Source organism: Bolinopsis microptera, chromosome 9 (genome assembly GCF_026151205.1).
Source record: "Bolinopsis microptera isolate Bmic1 chromosome 9, MBARI_Bmic_1.0, whole genome shotgun sequence".
Lineage (NCBI taxonomy): Eukaryota > Metazoa > Ctenophora > Tentaculata > Lobata > Bolinopsidae > Bolinopsis > Bolinopsis microptera.
The window spans coordinates 6,925,051-6,948,904 of NC_087080.1; the positions used below are offsets into that span (position 1 = coordinate 6,925,051).

The 23,854-nt window shown below is 39.6% G+C and overlaps 1 protein-coding gene across 1 annotated transcript; it reads left to right on the forward strand.

The window, feature by feature from the left end:
- Positions 1-2,911: 2,911 nt before the first annotated feature.
- LOC134821207 (RNA polymerase II-associated protein 1-like) lies at positions 2,912-22,606 on the forward strand. Its single transcript, XM_063831898.1, has 17 exons — positions 2,912-3,121; positions 3,315-3,610; positions 3,841-3,965; positions 4,104-4,264; positions 4,511-4,675; positions 4,854-4,956; positions 5,732-5,808; positions 6,071-6,188; positions 8,257-8,360; positions 8,543-8,662; positions 13,662-13,775; positions 19,288-19,408; positions 19,604-19,726; positions 19,890-19,998; positions 20,132-20,405; positions 20,599-20,712; positions 20,883-22,606. The coding sequence occupies exons 1-17, from the start codon at positions 2,942-2,944 to the stop codon at positions 22,290-22,292; spliced, it is 3,714 nt and encodes a 1,237-aa protein (XP_063687968.1). The 5' UTR covers positions 2,912-2,941; the 3' UTR covers positions 22,293-22,606.
- Positions 22,607-23,854: the final 1,248 nt, after the last annotated feature.

A 23,854-nucleotide genomic window follows, 5' to 3' on the forward strand; every position in this document is an offset into this window, starting at 1 on the left:
GCGGAAACTTAAGCTTTGTGGTGCTCACTGTAGGTGCCTCTGTATAACCTTCCAACTGATACTGGCTGTTTATGGAAGATTGCCAAAGCTGTTCACTGTAATGTTTCATAACCAATTTACTGTAGCTGCATCCTTTTGTTGATAAACTGGAGAATTTCTCAAGGTCATGGTTGTTTATGATGTTTTGATCCTCCTTGGTGAAGTGTTCAGGGTGTATCGAAGATTTCCACAATAGAAACTGAAATACATCTTTTATCTTTCCAGTGAGTGGGCTATAACTGCCTGATTGGGTTTGGGCATCGATGAGTTTTTTCAGTGGATCCTCTATATCAGGAAATATATTTAGTTTTAGGAGGTGCTTCACCGAGTTCACTTTGTTTGATATGGTTAGTGGCAACACACCTAATATCATTTCAGCTGTGGACATTCTTACATTGAACACTGCACCCAAAGCTGCCTTAATAGTCCTATACCAAGCACTTTCGACTTCTTTGATACTTCGATTATTGATCCAGACAGTTCCAGCGTAATGAATTCGTGAATATATGAGAACTTCAATTAGCCTGACGATGACATGTTGTCTGAATCCCCAGTTGCGGTTTGTATATTTGCATATTGTAGCCCACCGGCCAAGTATCTTTCTGTTAATATCCTTTGCATGATCAATGTAAGTGAGCTTCCTATCCATTATCAAGCCTAATACTTTGGTCTTTTCGACAAACAGGATCTTGTTGCTGCCAAGATGAAATGACACTGGAAGAAGCTTTGCATCGTTTTCTGCGGTACCAAATCCAATTAGTTCAGTCTTTCCAGGATCACAGTTTATTATCATTCTCCACGTTATACTCCATTTATAGATAGCATCGCATGTCATTTGTAGGTTCAGAAGACACTGGTGTGTGGTTTCACCTCTGACTCTTAATGTTCCATCATCTGCAAACTTGTAAACCCCTATATCTGGGTTGAGAGAAAGATCTTGTGCAAGGTCATGTAAATAGAATTTAAAGAGAATTGGAGACAGTGCCGAACCTTGTGGTAGACCAAATTCTCTACATGCTCTAATGAACCCAGTATAGTTGTTGAATATAAGGCGAACTTTTCTGTTGAACAGAAAGCTGTTTATAAGTTTCCATAAACTTCCCGACACTCCAAAATCCGACAATTTTTTCATGAGACCTTTTTTCCAAACACTATCAAAAGCCTTTTCAAAATCTATAAAGAGACAGATGACCGTGTATTTCTTCTGAAGATGACTACGAACATCATTATCTAGTCTGTTTAGATAGCGAACAGTGTTGCGCTTTTTAGTGAACCCTTCTTGATACTCATCACTAAGGCCCTTCATCTTGAAATGTTCTTCTAATCTGCTGGCAATTATTTGTTCAAACACCTTACCGATATAGGATGTTATAGAAATCGGTCGATATGATCCTGCTTTGCTGTAGTCAGTTTTACCGTCTTTCTTTAGAAATATTACGTCAGCAATATCCCAAACCCAGTGGCCAGTCTCCAAGCATGAATTCAACAGTGTAAGAATACATTCACAGGCAGTTCCTCCCAATTTCTTTAACATTACAGGGTGAAATTCAACGTTATCAAAGCTTTTTCCTGCTGTTTGATAGTTTTTGAAGAAGTGTTGAAGTTCACCTTTTGTTATCTCACGATTTAGCATTCATGGGCTTCCGTACCAGTAGAGTTCTTTTGTTCCTTTCTTCTGTTTCCTCAACTTTCACAGCTTTGTTTTGTGTAGAGAGCTGTTTAACAAGTTGGTTTGTAGCCTTGTTAATATGCGACTTATTACCAGTAAGAGCAGAGGAATAGCTTTTTAAATCACCGATTTTGTCGATTTTGTCTGAGTGTTCTTCCACTTTGGTTGTCATACTTGTGACTTTTCGGTGAATACGCCTAAGCTGTGTAGCAACATCATTCATGGCATGGTTACAATTGGGACAAAATGTTTTGATATAGCTAGGAGAATCTTTGAGTTCATCATAAAGCTTAGCACTTATAGGGTGATCGTTGCAACTGTTATGAAAAAAGTTTTCACAGCCACTACAATGCAATCCAAACCCAGTATCTGTTGGAACCCTGTTCTTGGGTTAATTAAATAACAAATAATACTCAATTATTATAAATACAAATTAGATGAATAAAGAGGTTATACAAAATCTTGTGTCATTTAAGTAACCTTGTTGGCCATTGCGGTCATCTGTAACTTCACCTGCGCATACAACACATGGGTATCGTAAAGTTTTTTTACCATCTGCATTGGGGAAAATACCACTAACCGCATCATCATCAGTTTCAAAGTCAATAAAGTTCCCATTTCTGTCAAACTTTCCCAATATTGCACCATTCTCATAACCTGACAGATGTCTGCCAAAGATAGCGCTGCAACGAAGGAGCTCGAGCCGTCCATCTTCGTCGTAGGCACTTGGTGCTTTCAGGTGCAGTTTCTTTAGTATCAGGTTAATCTGAGGGATAGATAAATCAGATAAAGGTGTTGAGCTCATGATAGCTCAAAGCGAAGACTGGAACATCATTTCCAGCTCCCAGACAATCCCTCAACCCCCAATTACACCCAAACACTCGCCTTACATTGGGGTGTACTGAAAAATCGATTGAATTCAGAATTTTTATCATGATACACATTTCTGCATCATTATTTATATTGGTAGCAATGAATTGTGCTCTGCCAATTGCAACACTTAAAATTTGATTGTGCTCTGCCAATTGCATCACTTGATTTAATTGAATGTATTATATATACTGTTTGACACACTTTATAATCTTATCAAGGGTATTGATTTATTAATCATTTTTTTGTACACATAATTTGTAATTTGTTTAGCATTTACATTTCTTTATAATATGATGACAACCATAACGACACCACACTTGTAGATCAATTTATAACAATCTATTCCAGTTGGTGTAAGCTATGTCTGAGCCCGTAAAGAGACCAACTGCTGGAGAAACAGAGGAGGATCTGTTAAAACTGCAAGCACAATTCATGAAGAAAAAACAAGGTCAAATTAAAAAAGATGTGGTGGACGTTGACCAAGGAATGATGGACTCTGAACCAGGCCTGGTCAATCGAAAAAGGAAAATAAGCAAAGAGGTACAATAAATTACCCATAAAATGATTGCGTATTATGATCTTGAAGTAAGAAAGTTACACAAATTTGGGGGTGAACCATAGCATCAGCTAAGTTCGAGAATTAAAAAGCATCAAAGAGGTATGGATGTTAGCGAATTTCCATTCAGTGCCAAGCAACACTTTAATTGAAAGTAACCAAGAAATTTCCCCCTAGCCCTACTCAGATGATAGCGATGTGTATAAAACCCTAGATGAACATGATACTGATTTGGAATCCATCCTGACTAATATATGTGAGCTCGATGTACGTGCTCACAGCATCACCACTCCCTCTGCTACCGAACATGGATTTCCTTGTGTCAAGGACCATCAAATAACTAATGATTCCAAGATGGCAAGTGGTGGTAAAAAGAAGAGCCTGTTCGCCATGCAGTTTGATAAGAAACACAACTATGTACCAAGAGAAAGGAAGCCTGAGAGCGCAAAGCCTAGACATATTGGGGAATGTAGGCAAGTTAAAGTACAATACATAATGTTGATGTATGCCTGTATGAAACTATTAAGTTCCAATCTGAACTACTATTGTACCATTGTTGTAACTGTATTTTTGAATTATTGTAAACCACTATAAAGCTATAATAAGTTGAATTTTCTAATCATCGCAATATGTAGAACATTTCTAGTTTAGTACAACTTGAGTTACTGTCTTTGAACAACCCATAATGTCATGTTATCTTCAGTTCGTTTTTGGAAAATGTGTTACCAGCAGAGCGCATGGCCATAGAGGAACAAACTAATAAAATATTCAACAAAATGAGTGAAGTTGAAAAGCAGCGGGAAGCAGAGAAAATATTTAAAAACATGGGTCAGTTCCTGGAATTCTAGTCATGTTTCAGCTTCCTGAAATCGTGGTTTTAAATACTCAGAGTTTGTCATGGTTTAGCCAATTCCTTGTGGTTAGTTCTTTGTTTATTATGCATAATAAATGATATCCCCTCCTCAGACCCAAAGTTAGTAGAATTTCTTAAAAAGCGGAAAAGAGAAGCACAAGAGAAGAAAGAAGCTGAAAAAAGAGAGAAGGCATCTAAAATCTCTGAACAGATTGCTGCAGATGCAATGGATGCTACAGATACTGGTTTTAATTCACAATGCTCTAGTGATAATGTGAGTATATTTTCAATATTTCTTGATGGAAGTTCATTGCACTTGGGCAGTATCGAATAATGAATTTTCATCGACCAGATTGTTACACAAATTTTCTTGTACACATTTCTGTCTTATGCCCCAATCAGACCTTGTTACAACTCTACAGCTTAAATGACTTGATTTGTTAATAAATTCTAATGCAATGGTTTAAAAGTTACCCCACATAACACATTTCTCTAATCTTAATAAAAATTTACCCCTCAGGATTTTCTGAACCCTAGCAAACAGAAGGTGGTTATAGAGGGGAAGGAGGTAGAGATTCCCTTGTATGTCAGTCCAGGACACCGAACTAACATGGGCACTCTTGAAGCTGAAAAACTACAGTGGATGAGTGACATTCCTCAAACTAAACCTGTCACGGCGATGGAGGTTTTTAAATTGCTGAATACCTGCTGAACAAAACTTCACAAGATAAATCATACTATATTATGTTGTTTGTTTCTTGAAAAGACTTAAATATTTCTGTTTGAAGATAATAGACACTCAACCGATTCAACCGATTCTTATTGAATCTAGTCAGTGGATTTTCAGTAGTACTTTATCTCAGAAAGACAAGGAGGACACACAGAAAGATAAGGAAGACACACAAGTAAGATTTGACTTTGACGGCAAGATTGTGCCTCGAGGAACTGACATACATCTTGATAAAGGTACAGTAAAAACCTTTTCACTGTTTGAGTTATAATACGTCTCCATAATATATTATGAATCTGATTACTATAATAAATCCTTGGCATTTGCAACCTTAGACCTAGTTTGCATTGGAGTTGGGAGTATCCTCACTTATATGACGTGGTACACTCCAAGCTGGGAGTACCCTCACTAATATGACGTGGTACACTCCAAGCTGGGAGTACCCTCACTAATATGAAGTGGTACACTCCAAGCTGGGAGTACCCTCACTAATATGAAGTGGTACACTCCAAGCTGGGAGTACCCTCACTAATATAACGTGGTACACTCCAAGCTGGGAGTACCCTCACTAATATGACGTGGTACACTCCAAGCTGGGAGTACCCTCACTAATATGACGTGGTACACTCCAAGCTGGGAGTACCCTCACTAATATAACGTGGTACACTCCAAGCTGGGAGTACCCTCACTAATATGACGTGGTACACTCCAAGCTGGGAGTACCCTCACTAATATGAAGTGGTACACTCCAAGCTGGGAGTACCCTCACTAATATGACGTGGTACACTCCAAGCTGGGAGTACCCTCACTAATATGAAGTGGTACACTCCAAGCTGGGAGTACCCTCACTAATATGACGTGGTACACTCCAAGCTGGGAGTACCCTCACTAATATAACGTGGTACACTCCAAGCTGGGAGTACCCTCACTAATATAACGTGGTACACTCCAAGCTGGGAGTACCCTCACTAATATAACGTGGTACACTTTAAGTTATAAACACGTTATCAGGTCTACACCACCATGGGGAGGAGCCATCTCAAGCTGGTTACACACTGGACGAGCTCTTCATCCTATCACGTAGCGTGGTTAGTTCCCCAGTAGCATGGTATGTTTCCCAGCTCTTTTTAAACCGAAAGTTACTTCTGTACAATAGACAGGATTACACGTCATACATATCCCCGATACCTGAATTACACCGGTATAAATTTAACGGGCTGTGTTTTACTGAGATTAATCAGTTCACATAATAATAACGCACATCGCTCAATAAATTCCAAAGAATTTCAATTAAAAATGAGATATCTTTGGATAATATTTTAACAGTAACCGGTAACCCACATTCCACAGGTGTTGAGACAGAGACAGATAGCAATGGAGACCCTGGTTCACATTACACAAAGAGCAAGACACGCTCTGTATACCGGCTACGTGAAACAGCCTATGTTACAGCTTCTTCTTGATTCTGGTAATTCTTCTTATACATCACTTTAAATCTTAGAAGTTAGTGCAGATTTTGTACATTCTGATAGTTGTTTTAATTTAAGCAAGGCTTATAACAAATTTACAGTACATTATACATATCTTTGGGTAAAACGGGTACTATTACACAAGGGCCAGGGGTGAGCGGAATGATCTAAAATGGCATAAAATCGACATTAATTACATATCTTACGGGTATTTGCCTCACAGAATGGCCAAAAAAAAGGAAGGTCTCTCAAAGTCACGAAACACACTTTATTCCAGTTTTTATCTCATAAGAAGCTAAGTTGACACTCATATTTTTCTTCCCGGGGGTTCATTTAATCTCATAACCATTTTTTCTTTGAGAAAAATTGGCCGGAAAATCTTCCTCCAAAAAAACATGCCTCACAGAATGGCCAAATCTGAATTTCTATAATTTTGTTGATGGAGATACTTTTTAAATTTCTATCACCACACGTTCTTAGAAAACCTATTAAGGAATGGGGTAATAACCTAAAACTCACGAAAAAACTGAGCTGTGAAAAATTATTTCACAAAAAAGAAAAAATGCCTGACAAAATGGCAAAAAAAAAAAGAAAACGAGAAAATTTTATTTTTCTAAAACCTTTGGCTCTTGTTTCAGGCATGCTGCTGGTATTAATATGCCTTGTTAACACCCCCATATAGGTGAAATTTTTTAGAACTGGATAAAAAGGGCATAATTTCCTAAACCAAAAATGGCCATTTTGTGTGGCGTTGTTCATATTCCCTGATTTCATGATTTATAACCTTCATTCGGCTGTAAAAACACTCCATCTGGGGTGATATTGTATGATAAATAGCTTGTGAATACTTTAGACTTATGGTTTCATTGAATAAAAGGAGTTTTAAATTTTGGCCATTTTGTGAGGCATATTTTGGCCATTTTGTGAGGCGTTTAGCCATTTTAACATTTTGTTTCTTCCTAAATTGAACAATGTTCGTTTTGTTTGATGAATACTATTCTTTAAACATCTTCTGTCATACTGGTGCCAGAAGTTCTCACCAAAATGCAAACTTAGTTCAAAAATTTGAAAACAAATTTTGTGAGGCATATTTTGGCCATTTTGTGAGGCGTGTAGCCATTTTAGCATTTTTTTCTTCCTATATTGAACAATTTTCGTTTTGTTTGATGAATACTATTCTTTGAACATCTTCTGTCATACTGGTGCCAGAAGTTCTCACCAAAATGTAAACTTAGTTCAAAAATTTGAAAACAAATTTTTCAGTGCTCAAAATTTCTACATAAACAGTCATATTTATGCCAGAAAATGTGGTCGTAGTTAATGATTTCACCACAGGAAGTGTTGCCAGAAGACTTTTGTTTCATATGGTATCCACAAAACCTACCAGTCTTTTATAAAAAATTAGTTACAAAAACATTTACAAATTTGGCCATTCTGTGAGGCTAGCCATTCTGTGAGGCATTTACCCGTACCTTATACTTTTGCTTTCGGTATATTATTATGGTTTTACAATGTACATGTGAGATAACGAGAACTGCATAAAACTAAACACTGTTACACACTATCACACCAACTGTTACACTATCACACCAACTGTTACACACTATCACACCAACTGTTACACACTATCACACCAACTGTTACACACTATCACACCAACTGTTACACACTATCACACCAACTGTTACACACTATCACACCAACTGTTACACACTATCACACCAACTGTTACACACTATCACACCAACTGTTACACACTAATACACCAACTGTTACACACTATCACACCAACCGTTACACACTATCACACCAACTGTTACACACTATCACACCAACTGTTACACACTAATACACCAACTGTTACACACTATCACACCAACTGTTACACACTAATACACCAACTGTTACACACTATCACACCAACCGTTACACACTATCACACCATGACCAACTGTTACACACTATCACACCAACTGTTACACACTATCACACAAACTGTTACACACTATCACACAAACTGTTACACACTATCACACCAACTATCACACCAACTGTTAAACTACCCAGGTATTGTACAATTGTACAGACATGCTATAGACACCACTGATTACGAGTTAGCGCTCCAGGGCTTGTCTGCTCTCCTCCTCTCCCCTACTGAGATATTCATACAGGTACTGTTATCTGTACTGAAATATCTGTAGCAGCATATACGGCACAAGTCGGCACCCAACGTTCTAGTTGAAGGCTGGAATTTCTAAAAGCTATTATAACTCAAACTGAACACCAATAACTCAAACTGAACACCAATAGTCAACCATTCAAGACACCTTTTTAATAAGATATTTTCATTCAGGACGAAGTGTTCCCAGATCTGAGTATCTACACGTTACAGCCAGATACTCCCATCACAAAAGACATGGACCACGATACGGTACTTGCGAATGACGTTGTGAGACTCCTTGTAGATAGCCAGGTTAGCAATTTGTTTACACTCGGCCACGCCTTAAATTATAAATATGCCATTATTATTGAACTTCCGATTCTGGGAATGACGTGACAATATCGGTCATATTATGATAGCCGCGAAGGTAGCAGAATTTAAAATTTGGGCGTGGTGACCTGCAATGAAGTACATAGTTGAAGATTGTATTTCAACAATATTGTGGTTGAGCAGAGTTTCTGTCGGATTATCTGACTAAGGTCTTTCGCCGAATGATAAGGATTTTCAAGGTTATTAGTTCGTTAATAAATGTAGACCTCTGTTAACGTTTCGTATCTTTTAAATACATTTTGTTAAAATTGTATTGTGTGTTGTTATTTAATACACACATTAAAGCTACCTTTGTTAATTAATCCGTTCAATCAATTTGCGATCTTATCTATCTTAGTCCTATTGGTAGTCGAAGTATGCTTATTATATAATTATATAATAATTTACAATTTTATTTTTAAATATTTTATATCAAAAAATATTTAAAATCCTCATCCAGTTGCCATGAGTTATTTAAAGGTCAGCTCTTACCAAGGACAGAATCTCTCTAACGTTCAACACCTGTCCGACCACGATCAATTCCTGATATTCAAAGGAGCATTCCTCTGGTTATCTCCCCTAACTATACCTCTGTGCCTGGTAGTGATACTACACAACATGGTCATCTTTATCCACTACTACAAGGACCGGGCTAAGCTTGTGGCGGGACTCTTTATGGGCATTGCTGTGGCGGACATGCTGAAGGCACAAGGAGAGCTGGTGTTGTCAGTGATCAGTATTCTGGTTTATTCAGGGATGGTGGAGGTGACGGTTCTTTACAGGAGCTTGTTTTACTATATGGTTACAGCTCTCCCAGGCATCGCATCAACTGGTCCAAGGTATTTAATCTGGCGATGAGCATCACCCTTACTGCCAGGGTTGTGGATCCTTTCCGCAGCATCAACATTACTCGTATAAAGAAAGTCATAGCCGCTGCTTGCACCATCATAATGTTTCTCCATATATCAGATGTCATTACCGTATACTTTGCATTTGTCAAGTCCCATTATACCAACAAATGGCAACTTTACCGTGTCTATTTGTATATGATGATGGGATTTAGCGTGCCAGGCTCAGGAACAATAGCAAGTCTAATTTGTAAGCCTGATAAAACTGGAGCTTCGACTTGCCACGGAACATGGCAATTGGCCGTAATTGGTTTCATTGTATTTATATACTGTGTAGCGATCCCTCTTACAGTTCTCATATGTATGCTCATCCAGATAAAATACATACGAAAGTCGCTCAAAGATCCCGAGACCACCTCGCAAACTCCCAAAGACACCGTGCGTCATTTCACCATCACCGTTCTCTGGGTTTCAGTCCTCTTCTTCATCTGCAACGCCACATACTTCTTTCTCCTGCTTACTTGGGCTATACTTAATGACGTTCATCATTACGATGCTGTGCAGCACCAAGATCAAGTGTATGTGACCATGGGGATACTAGTGGGCTTTACTGAGTTCACCCTGTCCCTGATTTACGCAGTGGTGTACCCAGTGATACTGATTTGTAGGAAGGAGGAGTTGAGGAGGAGGTATAGAGGGTACTGGAGACAACTCTTCAGCTGGTGTAGGACTGTTCCAGATACTGATTAGTAGGAAGGAGGTGGTATAGAGGGTACTGGAGACAACTCTTCAGCTGGTGTAGGACTGTTCCAGATGTAACTGATTAGTAGGAAGGAGGAGGTATAGAGGGTACTGGAGACAACTCTTCAGCTGGTGTAGGACTGTTCCAGATGTAACTGATTAGTAGGAAGGAGGAGGTATAGAGGGTACTGGAGACAACTCTTCAGCTGGTGTAGGACTGTTCCAGATACTGATTAGTAGGAAGGAGGAGGTATAGAGGGTACTGGAGACAACTCTTCAGCTGGTGTAGGACTGTTCCAGATACTGATTAGTAGGAAGGAGGAGATCAAACCATTACACTTTTACATTCGTTGCTAAATTGTAGCTCTCTTATCAGTAGTTCTGTGTGCGCGTTGAATTATCTCTCTGGCTTTGTAGATTTGTATACATTGTTTGTACATTTTCTGTACAACGTGTACGATGCCTTATCCGCTACAGAGTGAACATTTTGAGATGGTAGATGATGCTATGGTTGAGAATGGCCAGTTCCTTACGGAATATGTGAATCAGATACACATGGCGACGGACAGTATTTTCAAGGAGATTAGAAGTAAAATCGGAGTTGAACACAACGATGATGTGCGATTTGATAAACTGAACCAGAGAAGTGTGCCTAGAGAAAGGTTATCAGAATGGTTAGAAACAATGTGCTGGATACTGAACAATTATTGTGGACCATTGTTACAATCCGCCACAGAAACAGCTGACGATAACCGAATGTTCAGGAAAGAAAAAATAGCTGATGCGACCAAAATCATAGAACTACAAGAGAAGTTACTCACCAAGCAAGAAGAAGATATGGCTAAAATCAATGATTTGCAGGAGAAGTTAGCTTTGAAGAAGGATGACGAGATTGGAACTGTGAAAAGTGCAGCTCAGAAAGAGATCAAAACCTTTTCGTCTCTGTTGAAAAACACGTGCAAAAACGCCTTTGCACCGAAGAAGATCCAAGCTGCAGTGAAAAGAGTTGCCCTAGAAGATGATCGAAGTAAAAGCCTGATTATCTTTGGGCTTCCAGAGACGGAGGAAAACCTGGATGCTAAGGTATCTGGTATTTTGTTGGACCATCTCAACGAAAAACCGAAAATGTTGAGATGTAAACGAGTTGGAAAGGACACAAGTGAACGAGTCAGGCCAGTGAAATTCATTTTGTCTAGCTCAGATCAAGCTCGTACCATCTTGAGCAAGACTAAGCTTCTAAGACATGTAGACGGGTTTAGTTCAGTTTACATCACTCCTGATAGATCAGCTGCAGACAGAATAGCCTACAAGAAAGTTGTCGACCAACTGATAAATAAAAGGACAGCAGAGCCTGACAAAGTTCATGTTATCAGTAACTATAGAGTCATTAGCTCGGAGAAGGAGCCTTTAGAGTGATATATTTTCAAATAACGGAGTAGTTCGCTGTTTATTAGTCTCATGATTGAAATACTGATATCTGGATATTATCCGGTTGGAAGAGACAAGGACAAGTGAAACAAGGAAGTTAGGAGTAAGGGCAAATTTTCGGCGTCAACGCCATCTTCAGGCTAAAATTGTTATAAATGTTAGTATATAATAAATGCTTCTATACTAGTTAAAATGCTAAATTAAAATTACACACACTGAATACAGGTTACATCAAATGGTATTGTACATTACATTGAAAATAGTGATGTACACACGTTTTACACTCTGTCCAAGTACATAATATCTACTGAACAGCAGGGTCGTGTGCTATTTGTTTAAATTTGTCTTTGAATATGTTGTAAAAGAAATCCCTTAAGCTTCTCGCACTCTTCTTTGTTATTGATACTAGGTTTAAATAAATTAATGTAGTAAGCTTCTGTCACTTTACGTTTAATGGTGCTATATAAGTTAATTTCTAAAATATCGAAGGAAATATCTGGTTCTATGTTATCGTGAAACTCTGAATAATGAGCAGCCAACGCATTATCAGGATAGGTTAAAGGCCTGTTGACTGCTCTTCGATGCTCTGAAAATCTATCGTGTGCTGTTCTACTCGTTTCCCCTATATATAGCTCTTGACATAATTTACACGTAACTTTGTATATGACACATTTTGGTTTGCAGTCGTGATTTGTTGTGATGAGTGGACATATGATACAGTTTGGTATGGTGCAGTGTGGTTTGTCGTGTGGTCGTGATGAACATAAGATCTCTGAGAGTTTCTTACCTGGTGTGAATATGAATTTGACCGGTAAGTTGTGTGAGAGGGCAAATTGAGTGACTTCTTTGGAAAATGGCTCGTTGATGAATGGTAGAGTGCATGTTACGTGGTCGGTATCTTGTATGTTTGATGATGAAGGGTTATGACGTGTTGTAGGTGAGAATGTAATGTACAATACCATTTGATGTAACCTGTATTCAGTGTGTGTAATTTTAATTTAGCATTTTAACTAGTATAGAAGCATTTATTATATACTAACATTTATAACAATTTTAGCCTGAAGATGGCGTTGACGCCGAAAATTTGCCCTTACTCCTAACTTCCTTGTTTCACTTGTCCTTGTCTCTTCCAACCGGATAATATCCAGATATCAGTGATATATTTTCTATAAATACAATATTATATGTTTTAATTCATTGATTAATTAATTTGTTGCTAGGGCCCAATGTTATTGCGGGTGTGGTATTTCTTACTGCACACTACTGTGTTTTGGTTACCCCTCTTTCAATACATAATTTGGGTTTCATACTGGGATAGTGGAATTTAGGGCTATATCGGTTTTCTCCATTTATAACTGGGTTCATTTAGAAGCATTCAATTCTGTATAATTATGTATTGTTTGAAAAGTTTAAGATAATAGAGGGTACTGGAGACAACTCTTCAGCTGGTGTAGGACTGTTCCAGATACTGATTAGTAGGAAGGAGGAGGTATAGAGGGTACTGGAGACAGATTAGATTAGAAGACTATCTTAAACCTTGTTTCTTATGCTCTTGTGAGTTTTGAGAGGTCTCTGGTCTAATCAATGAAATATGAATCAACTGTTTTTACCTGGATGGTTTATATCCTTCGCTGTTTTGAATTTTCGCAAATGTTTCTTGATCTACGTACCGTTTATTTAATTTATGTTTTGTTATATTACGATTATTTGTGAGTTTTCGACTGTAATATTATGTATATCTGTGTTAACCTCTTCGTTTTAATTGTCTGAAAACTTAAATTAGTTAAACCAACTTCTTTGAATCAAAACTACAGAAGCTAGTCAAAATGTGGCGTATTCAAAAGACGTGACACGTACACGTATTAATTATAGAAAAACGAGTGAAAATATCGTCATGAAACCTTAATTTTGAATCATATCCTCAGTTACCACAAAGATTCTGGTACCTGTTATCAAAGCACGAGTTGACCAACACACTGGTCAACAATATTCTCAACGTTGTTCAACATGTCGCCCAGCATTCTCTTCATGTTTCTATGGTATGTAAGGTCTAGTTGTTAGGTCGGGTCTTGTAACCACACAATCCATTCTACCCCGTAGTAAAAACGTTATAAGTTCACCACGATTAATCAGTTGACTAACCCAATATAATGGTCAAATCACCATGACCAAACGCAAACCTCAGTTTCTTCCTTATGGTCAAAATGATCAAATTCAAATTAGAATTTGTAAACAAAATCTTAATCTGTCTGAACCATGAAATGGCGACAGAAAAGTAAGGTTAGTAGAGGTTAGTAGAGGTCAGTAGAGGTTAGTAGAGGCTAGTAGAGGTTAGTAGAGGTTAGAAGAAGTTAGTAGATGCTAGTAGAGGCTAGTAGATGCTAGTAGAGGCTAGTAGAGGCTAGAAGAGGTTAGTAGATGCTAGTAGAGGCTAGTAGAGGTTAGAAGAGGCTAGTAGAGGTTAACCTCTAACTAGTAGAGGTTAGTAGAGCTTAGTAGAGGTTAGTAGAGCTTAGTAGAGGTTAGTAGAGGTTAGTAGATGCTAGTAGAGGCTAGTAGTATAGTGGTTAAGGTTTTTTTAAAGGGTGCCAAGGGTGCTAGCACCCTTGCCTCAAATTTTTTCATCGAAAAATTGAAATTGTCTGAAACGAAAAAAAAACATATTTTCTTGGCATGGGGGGGGGGGGGGGGGGGGGATGAGGTTAGCATTGAATTGACCATTGTTAATAAGGGTCTGTACATGCTCAAATAGTGGGCCTGTTGATAGCTTGGATGTGTTTTATTACAGTGTAGACTTACTTACATGGGTCTATAAGGTGGAATAGTGGGTCTGTTGATATTGATAGTGGGTCTGTTGTTATTAAGTGTGTGTCCAAACTCAGACGCTAACAGGTCAGAGTATTCTAAACTTAATAAGTTAGTCAAGAAAAGCAGCAAGCTAGACGACAATAACTGGGCAGTTAGAGTAGCTACTGATCTTGAGGAAGCAGCGAGCAAAGGTCAGCAGCGTGAGGTATGGGCAAAGATCAAGAAGATCTCTGGTAAGAACAAGAAGCCTCAAGCATCTTGTGTCCGGGACAAGGACGGTAGGAAGATCACAGATCCCCAACAGCAGAGGGATAGGTGGAAGGAGCACTTTACTGAACTTCTGAACCCTCCATTATCAAGTGTCGACCTTGCCGACCTTGATACAGTACCACCCCAACCCCACTTTAACTCTCTCTCTTGTTCGGATGGACCACCCACCAGAGACGAGATTAGTTATTCCCTGACAAAGCTTAAGAACAACAAAAGCCCAGGAGTGGACGGGATAACTAACGAGCAACTGAAGTATGGTGCGAGTGCTCTAGTTGATCAACTAGAGTGTCTATTCAAGAAAGTGTGGGAAGAAGAGACTGTTCCTGAAGATTGGTTAAAGGGTGTGATCATTGTCATTGGGAAGAAAGGAGACACTTCAGTCTGCGGGAACAACAGAGGGATCACCTTAAGGTCTACAGCATCCAAGCTTTTTCAGATGATTCTTCTTAAGCGGTTACATGCTGGTATGGAGTGTCTCCTCAGGGAGAATCAGTGCGGATTTAGACAGAACCGCTCATGTATTGATCAGATTTATTCTCTCCGAACTATTATTCATAACTGTCTTGAGTTTAACATTCCTCTTTACATTAATTTTGTGGATTTCAAGGCAGCGTTCGATTCTATCAGAAGGGACTTTATTTGGTGCAGTATGAGACACTATGGGCTGCCTGAAAAATATGTCAGAATATTTCAGTCATTTTTTGGGGGTACCATGAGTGCCGTGAGGGTTAATGGGGAGCTGACAGAATGGTTTGATGTTAACTCAGGCACAGGTCAGGGTGACATTCAAGCACCTCCTGTCTTTAATTTCTGCCTAAACTTTTCTGCATTTCTGGCTGAGACCAACAAGATCATCAGTTAAGGCGCAGTGCTGCAGAAAGAGATGAAGACGGTCGAGGAAAAGGTCATTCTGGACACCGATTATGCTGATGACATGGCTATTATGGACAACTCAGGGGAAGGCCTACAGGAATCAACTGATCTATTAGTTCATTACAGCTCCTACGCTGGGCTCAGAATAAATGCAAAGAAGACCCAATGCATGGCTGTAAGCAAGTGCGCCTCCCAGCGACCTTTCATCAAGGATGATTGTATTGAGCTGTCGGTTGAGGGTGAACCCGTCGAGCAGGTTAGCAACTTTGTCTACCTGGGTGCAACTATCAGTGGGGATGGGACAATCAACAGAGACCTGGATGTCCGTATCCAGAAGGCTAATGGCGCCTTTCATCAGCTCTGGAACATTTGGAATAGCAGAACTATAAAGACTCCAACCAAGATCAGGATCTATAGGGCTGCTGTCCTCACCATCTTGTTGTATGGAGCTGAAGTCTGGAACACCACCAAAAAGCAGATGAAACGCTTCGAGGTTTTCCATCAAACCTCCTTGAGAAGGATCCTTAGGATTAAATGGTTCTTTCATGTGACCAACGACGAAGTTCTTAGGAGGGCTGGCATCAAGTCAGTTGAGACTTTCATCAGTGCTGCCAGGCTACGTTGGTATGGACTGTATGTAGTTAGAATGCCAGACTCTAGACTACCGAGGTTTCTGTTGAACTGGAAGCCAAATTATGGAAAGAGGTCAAGGGGCAGACCCCGTAAGAACTGGAAGTCCTGCGTACTCGAAGATGCTGCTAAGTTTACAGGTGTTGAAAACATCGACAACGACACAACAGAAGCTTTGGCTATCAACCGAGTACAGTGGAGACATATGTTACGCCGCCAACGCGATGTGTGTCATGCAGGCCACTCCAACGACTAGGAGGAGACCTTACCATGTAACATGTATGTATGTATGTCTACTCGCTTAATAGTGGGTCTTTGCTACTCTGAAATGGGTCTGTAGATTGACTTGTGAGTCTGTAAGATGAAATAGTGGGTCTGTTGATATTGATAGTGGGTCTGTTGTTATTAAGTGTGTGTCTACTCGCTTAATAGTGGGTCTTTGCTACTCTGGAATGGGTCTGTAGATTGACTTGTGGGTCTGTAAGATGAAATAGTGGGTCTGTTGATATTGATAGTGGGTCTGTTGTTATTAAGTGTGTGTCTACTCGCTTAATAGTGGGTGTTTGCTACTCTGAAACGGGTCTGTAGATTGACTTGTGGGTCTGTAAGATGAAATAGTGGGTCTGTTGATATTGATAGTGGGTCTGTTGTTATCAACTGTGTGTCTACTCCCCCATGGTCGCCTGGTAACTGGGCTGTGTTTATGACTGCAGTCAGTCAAAGATTTGAACTGTGGATTAGTAAATATCTGTCATAACATCCAAGCAAACATTCTAGAAGACTTCTATAAATAGTCAATAGTGTCCCCTAGACCGTAGGAAATGTCAAAATCTTAAGACGATGAGGCCTGAGTAAGTCGTAAATTCTGATTGGAGAATGCAGATTGCTGTTGTGAAGTTACCAAATTTACGCGAGTACTTGATTCTTTTCAATCCCAGTTTATTGCTGTCCTACAAATTTCTTTAATGCCAAATGTCGTCTGAAACACCCTGTTTCGCAAAAATTTTCCGGGGGGCTGCGCCCCCCTAGCCCCCGCCAAGGGGCTCCGCCCCCCAGACCCCTGGATTGGTCAAATAAAAATCCTGGCTACGTCCCTGACCTATACCTACATCTTTATACTATAAGTATAAAGCCAGCATTTTAAGGGGTATTTGTAAGTTTTCCACATATGTATGAGTGAACTTTGGATCCCAAATTGGCAACTTGGTCGTTTAGCTCCGGACAGTCTATGCAACGTCTATGCAACGTCCATGCAACAACAAAAGAACCGTCTATGCAACGTCTATGCAACGTCCCTGCACAATGAACACTCTATGCACACTCCCTGCACGGTCAGTCTATGCAACGTCTATGCAACGTCTATGCAACGTCCCTGCACAGTACCATATGAACACCGGCTACTAACCGGCTAGTAACCACCAAGTGGCTACTAACCGGCTACTAACCGGTCACTAGCCGGCTATTAGCCGAGTTACTAGCCGGTTAGTAGCCGGTTAGTAGCCGGCTAGTGACCGCTTTTCAAGTGCCGGCTAGTAGCCGGTTTAGAACCGGCTACTAATAGGTCTGCTTTAGAGCTCGGCTAATAGCCGGCTAGTGACCGCTTAGTAGCCGGTTAGTAGCCACTTTGTGGTCACTAGCCGGCTAGTAGCCGGTTAGTAGCCGGCTAGTGACCACTTTTCAAGTACCGGTTAGTAGCCGGTTGTTAATGTGAAGTTGAGGAGCTGTTATTACAAAAGTGGCTACTAGCCGGTGTTCATATGGTACTGTGCAGGGACGTTGCATAGACGTTGCATAGACGTTGCATAGACGTTGCATAGACTGACCGTGCAGGGAGTGTGCATAGAGTGTTCATTGTGCAGGGACGTTGCATAGACGTTGCATAGACGGTTCTTTTGTTGTTGCACGGACGTTGCATAGACGTTGCATAGACTGTCCGGAGCTAAACGACCAACTTCCCATCAAATTATCAACCAAAATGTGGTGGAATATTGCATATATGAATAGTACATATTTAATTATTGTGACGGAAGAAGGTCATCAACTTCAAGTCCTAAATTAAGGAATGTAATATTTAGTCCAATCTCTAAGATTGTTGATAGGGAAAGTTCAAAAAATTGGACGCAGCTCAGCCAGAGAGCCACATTCAATGGAAAAGTGGGTCTTTTACCCAAAAAAGTCAGCACCATTGGGTGGGTCTGTGGCACCCAGAAAAAAAACCTTAGTAGTGGTTAGTAGATGCTAGTAGAGGGTAGTTTTTTTTTTATTTATTTGAAAATTCAATTAATTGTTATATATATAAATCAAGCGTTACATTTCAGCCATGCAAAATTACAATGACATATTTTGATATACTAATTGATAAATGGAACTGCAATATAAGTTGCTTAATGTTTGGCCGGATGACAACTAACTAAAAGAGAAAAATAAACTTGATTACATAATAATTAATTCGGCTGAACCAACACATAGCAAGAGCCACATTAACGTTGGGGCCGTCGAAAGTAGAGGCTAGTAGAGGTTAGTAGAGGTTAGTAGAGGCTAGTAGAGGTTAGTAGAGGTTAGTAGAGGCTAGTAGAGGTTAGTAGAGGCTAGTAGAGGCTAGTAGAGGTTAGTAGAGGTTAACCTCTAACTAGTAGAGGTTAGTAGAGGTAAACACAGAAAAGTAAGGTTAGTAGAGGTTAGTAGAGGTTAGTAGAGGCTAGTAGAGGTTAGTAGAGGTTAGTAGAGGCTAGTAGAGGTTAGTAGTGGTTAGTAGATGTTAGTAGATGCTAGTAGAGGCTAGTAGTGGTTAGTAGAGGCTAGTAGAGGCTAGTAGAGGTTAGTAGAGGCTAGTAGAGGTTAGTAGAGGCTAGTAGAGGCTAGTAGAGGCTAGTAGTGGTTAGTAGAGGCTAGTAGAGGCTAGTAGAGGCTAGTAGAGGTTAACCTCTAACTAGTATCTAGGTTAGTAGAGGTAAACACAATCTTTTGCAGGTGTTCATGAAGCACGGTACACTGCTAGATAAGTTAGTGGAACTATTCCTCCCCACTGACCTGACACACACACTAACATGTACTGCTGACAACTGTTCTGCTCTACATCCCTCCCACATTGGTGAGTTTATTAGTTTTGAACTGTAATCTGAAATATTATGTTGACTCAAGGAATATATTGTATTATATTATGAAGTTTTTATCGTTTAAATTGAGAAAAGTAAAAGGTACAAAGATCATAATATTATTCTGTGAAAAGTATTCCAGAGAGAATTCGGAAGATGGGCAGCGGACGAGGTATATTTTTGTTTTTCAGTTGTGAAGATCATACGAATGCTGAGTAGTCACAGCAAGATTGTGGCAGAGGATCTGTTAAACGAGTACTCGCTGGACAATCTGATAAAGATGTACATTTCACTAAATCACAAGCAGTTCAAGGGTTGGTTTGGATTAACGATTAACAGATTATATAACTTAGTTCCGATGAATTTTATTTTAGTGAGGTCACAGTTCACACCATACTTTATGGTATGACTTAAGTTTTGAGGCTGTTTTCCACCACTACTTGATTACTGACCCTCACGTAACAGCTCATACTCCAGGAGATGAGATGTTGAAGTGCCAGATAGAAGTGAGCAGACTGTGGGAGGTGATGTTGAGTTGGGGACTGTGTGCTGGTGTCTACTCTGCTATTTACCCTCTTCTTGTCAGGTTAGTGTAGCTAACTGAGGGGGGCTCACTGTTATGTCTAATTATTATCTTTTAATAATTATTATTATGCTAACTGTTATGTCTAATGTTACCCTCCTTTTAATATTTATCATCTTTTCTTTACTCCGTACAGAGAGTTATCTGGAGGAGGACAGAGATCAGTGAAGCTGACTTCCTCTCTAATAGGAGCTCTTACAACCGGCCTACCTGTCTTCCCCTGGCAGGATATGGGGTCTGTGTACCATCCTGTCCTCAACAACATCCTCTCCTGGGCTAACTCTCCTCCTTCCGGCAATGAGCTCCCCCCTAAAGATGACCTTGTTCTGATAACATCAATACTGAAGTTCCTCACGTGTTTTGTGAAACTACATCACTCAAAACACTACGATGTCCATCTTGTCGACCAGGTTTCAAGTGTTGTTATATAATGTATCATACATGATACTGTATAATGCACTGTGCATAACATTCCGTATAACAGGTGGCGTGGGGCTATTAATTACAACATTCTGCATCTCTGTTGAGATTTTTATGATTCTACGGTCTCGTACACCCTGCTATACAAAATATGTAAATTGCTAAATTTTAACATTCCTCCAGGTTACAGATATAGTTGACAGGATTGTCAGACCTCTTGTAGTTGGAACCATGTTCGACAATGCTCTGGATTTCATGATATACTGCAAGGCTTTTCTGCCAAAACATAGTTTGAAGGTATTTCGGATAACATGAATGTTCTTGAAATATTGTTTGACGTTCATTACCAAACTTACTGGTGGACTTTCATTTTGTTCAGAGATTAACAAAATTTCAAGTTTGTTTATTCAAGCAAACATATTCAAAGTTTCCGAGCTGTGTAATTTCTAAAAACTGTTTCATTTCAGATCGCAAATCTCCCGACCTTAGAACTACACGAATATCACAAAACCAGCTCGGTCACCCTGGATCTGCGAGCACTTTCTCCCTCTGGAGAGCAACTCCTCCTCTTCTACTCCTGCGCGCACTTCATCCGTCAAACCTGCAACTTCCTCTCCTGCGCATTCAACGTCAACAAGCAGCTGTCCGAGATCATTACAGGCTTCCTCGAGAAGTGTAACAAGCCAGTGCTATCTGATCTGAACAGACACATAGTTAACACCAAGCAGGGATACCCCGCCAGTAATATCCCGGATCTTATCCTTCACGGTCTGACCATGCTCCAACACGACTACATAACCCTCGCTCACAAGGTGGTTAAGAAAGGTGGTAAGTCTTCAGAGCAGCAGTGTGAGCTGATGTTGGATACGGGGATTAAGGTGGTGTCGGTGTTGAGGCCAGGGTACGAGTACCAGCAGTTCAGTTTGATAAGTAGTGTGTTGTTTGATAGTAGTGTGAGTAGATGTTGTGCTTCACTCAGTCAGCTGTTTATTAAGAATTTTGAGAATGTGGTCACTAGGAATAAGCTGATGAAATCACAGAAATATTGGACCAAGCCGTTGGAGTCGACAGAGAGATCCCTTTATCTTGGTAAAGTAGTTGAAGAGCCAAAACTCACTGCAGCGTGGGTGTTCTTGTCAGATGATGTCCTTGCCTCACTTCCGGAACCTGTCATGGTGCAATATCTCGAATTCCTGGAATATTTGATATCTTCTAAAGGGCTCTTATCTGGTGCTCCCATATGTGTGCAGCTAATCTATGTTATGAAGATCTTGATGCTGCCATCTCAGCCGTTCCTTGACTCGAAAATATCAGATGTTCTGAGAAAGCTGTTAGATTACTTCATGAACATTTCCTACATTGATTTCAGAGAATCTAAACTATCTGGATACCCTTCATTTGGGGACTTTTTCAACACGTTCTGTGGAATATACGAAGCAGATGGGTTCTGTGATCCAGTGTTTGCTGGGTATGTGCTGCTTCCAACACGATGCGACTACGCACTCACCTACAGACGACTTATATGGGTGGAGCGTATTGAAACTCTCAGGCTCCTACGTAAAGCTCCTATTCAGGTTTCCAAGACCCTCGCCGCAATTGAAACGGATGCGGATATGATGACGATATATGTAACAGCGTTGAAAAATGGGATTTCAGGTATTCCAAGGATGGTTGCAATGCATCATTTGGTTCGTTTTTTGGTCGATGAAAGGGTTAAGAAGGAGAAGGACCTACTAAACTTGATTCTTCGGTATTTGTCCTTATGTTCTGATGATGTCAAAGAAGAAATCCTTAAGTTTCATAGAGTTAATGAATTCAATGAAATTGTTTTTCATGAGAAAGTTCCTGCTGGTCGAAGAGAAATCATGCATCTATGACGAAATATGACATGTTTTATGGAGTCATTTGCTTTTTTTGTATCCAAAATCCAAATAGACTATTCTTTCAAGAGATTTTTACCGAAATTTTACCGTTCAATGTAATTTATTAATTTTAATTCGTTATAATTCGTTCTTATTCTGATTTAAACTACCGAAAAATTTTTTACAGACGTCATGGCTTACTTCAAGTTCATGCCTTTAGCGTTTCTTTCACGAAAAATCTAATATTGTCATGATTTTTTAGCAAATACTGACTTTATGCTCGATTGATATTGTTCTTTTAATAATTTGCTCCTGACTTTGTTTCACATAACACTGTTTTCTTCTTAGATATGTCTCTAACATGGTATGTCTCTATGGCTGGGTGACGAGTAGATGCGTGGCAGGATTAACTATCATCATGATTAATATTATGCGCATTCATAACGAAATACATAGTATTAGTGACCCTTTTTCCTTGAATTATTGATTTGAATGTTTGTTGATAGATACAAGGCTAATCAATCATTACGAATGATGCTACATCTACATATCAATAAGTTTGATGACACAAGGCTGAAGGCTAATCAATCATTACGAATGATGCTACATAGACTACAATATATCAATAAGTTTGATGACACAACAGGATTGTTAAATTTCCCGTCCATCGGATTACCAGTCATCTTCATTGATATTACACCTACACTGGGAATTACTTCTACTTGGCCAATTGCCACAGTTCCTCATTCATTAGTACATCATACCCTGTTATTTGTTGACGACTATCAGGCAAACCAATCATTACGAATGATGTTACACCTACATAGTATGCTGAGATGCTGTAGAACAAGTTCTACTCTGATATGTTCTCCTCTTCTTGCAGTTCTCCTTCAACAATCCCCACCTCACCACAGACTGGTGGTTCATGCAGGATTGAGGTCGCCCTTACATTGTTCGCCCAGCTCAAGACTATCTTAGCGAGCTACTCTACAGTTGAGAACTCACACTGGAGAGGACTGGTATCAATATTAATAGTGTTCATTTGCTGCTGCTGGGAAATACTGTGTGTCCATCTTTAAACCGGCTAATCTACCGTTATCCTTGACATTACACCTACATAAAGATATTTAGAGCACGAGTGTATCGGACAAAGACAGTGACATTTTTCAAAATGTCAATAGTATACTCCGAGATTTGCGAATTCACAAACTAATCGCACTGATTTTCTGAAAGGTACTATAATATCGTGTTCCACTTACATAAGTTTACATAAGTTGCAAGAACTTTACAATATAGCTCAATAATATAGTGTCAACAAAGAGCCACACGCTGGGGCTACGAGGGCAGGATTACGGTTAAATCCGTCGAAAGGTTAGGTTCACCGCGTGCGTCCGTGCGAGTCACAAAACGAATCATCTTGATAGATGCAGAACACGTGCCAACATATTCACTGCTCTAGGACCCTATTAGGCTTAGTGTGACCAGTCGCTGTTTTTTCTTTTGTTACGGGCCCGATGTGGAATTGATTGTTTGTTGCTAAGTTTTGGTACATTTAATAGGTGTTTGCAAATATCGTC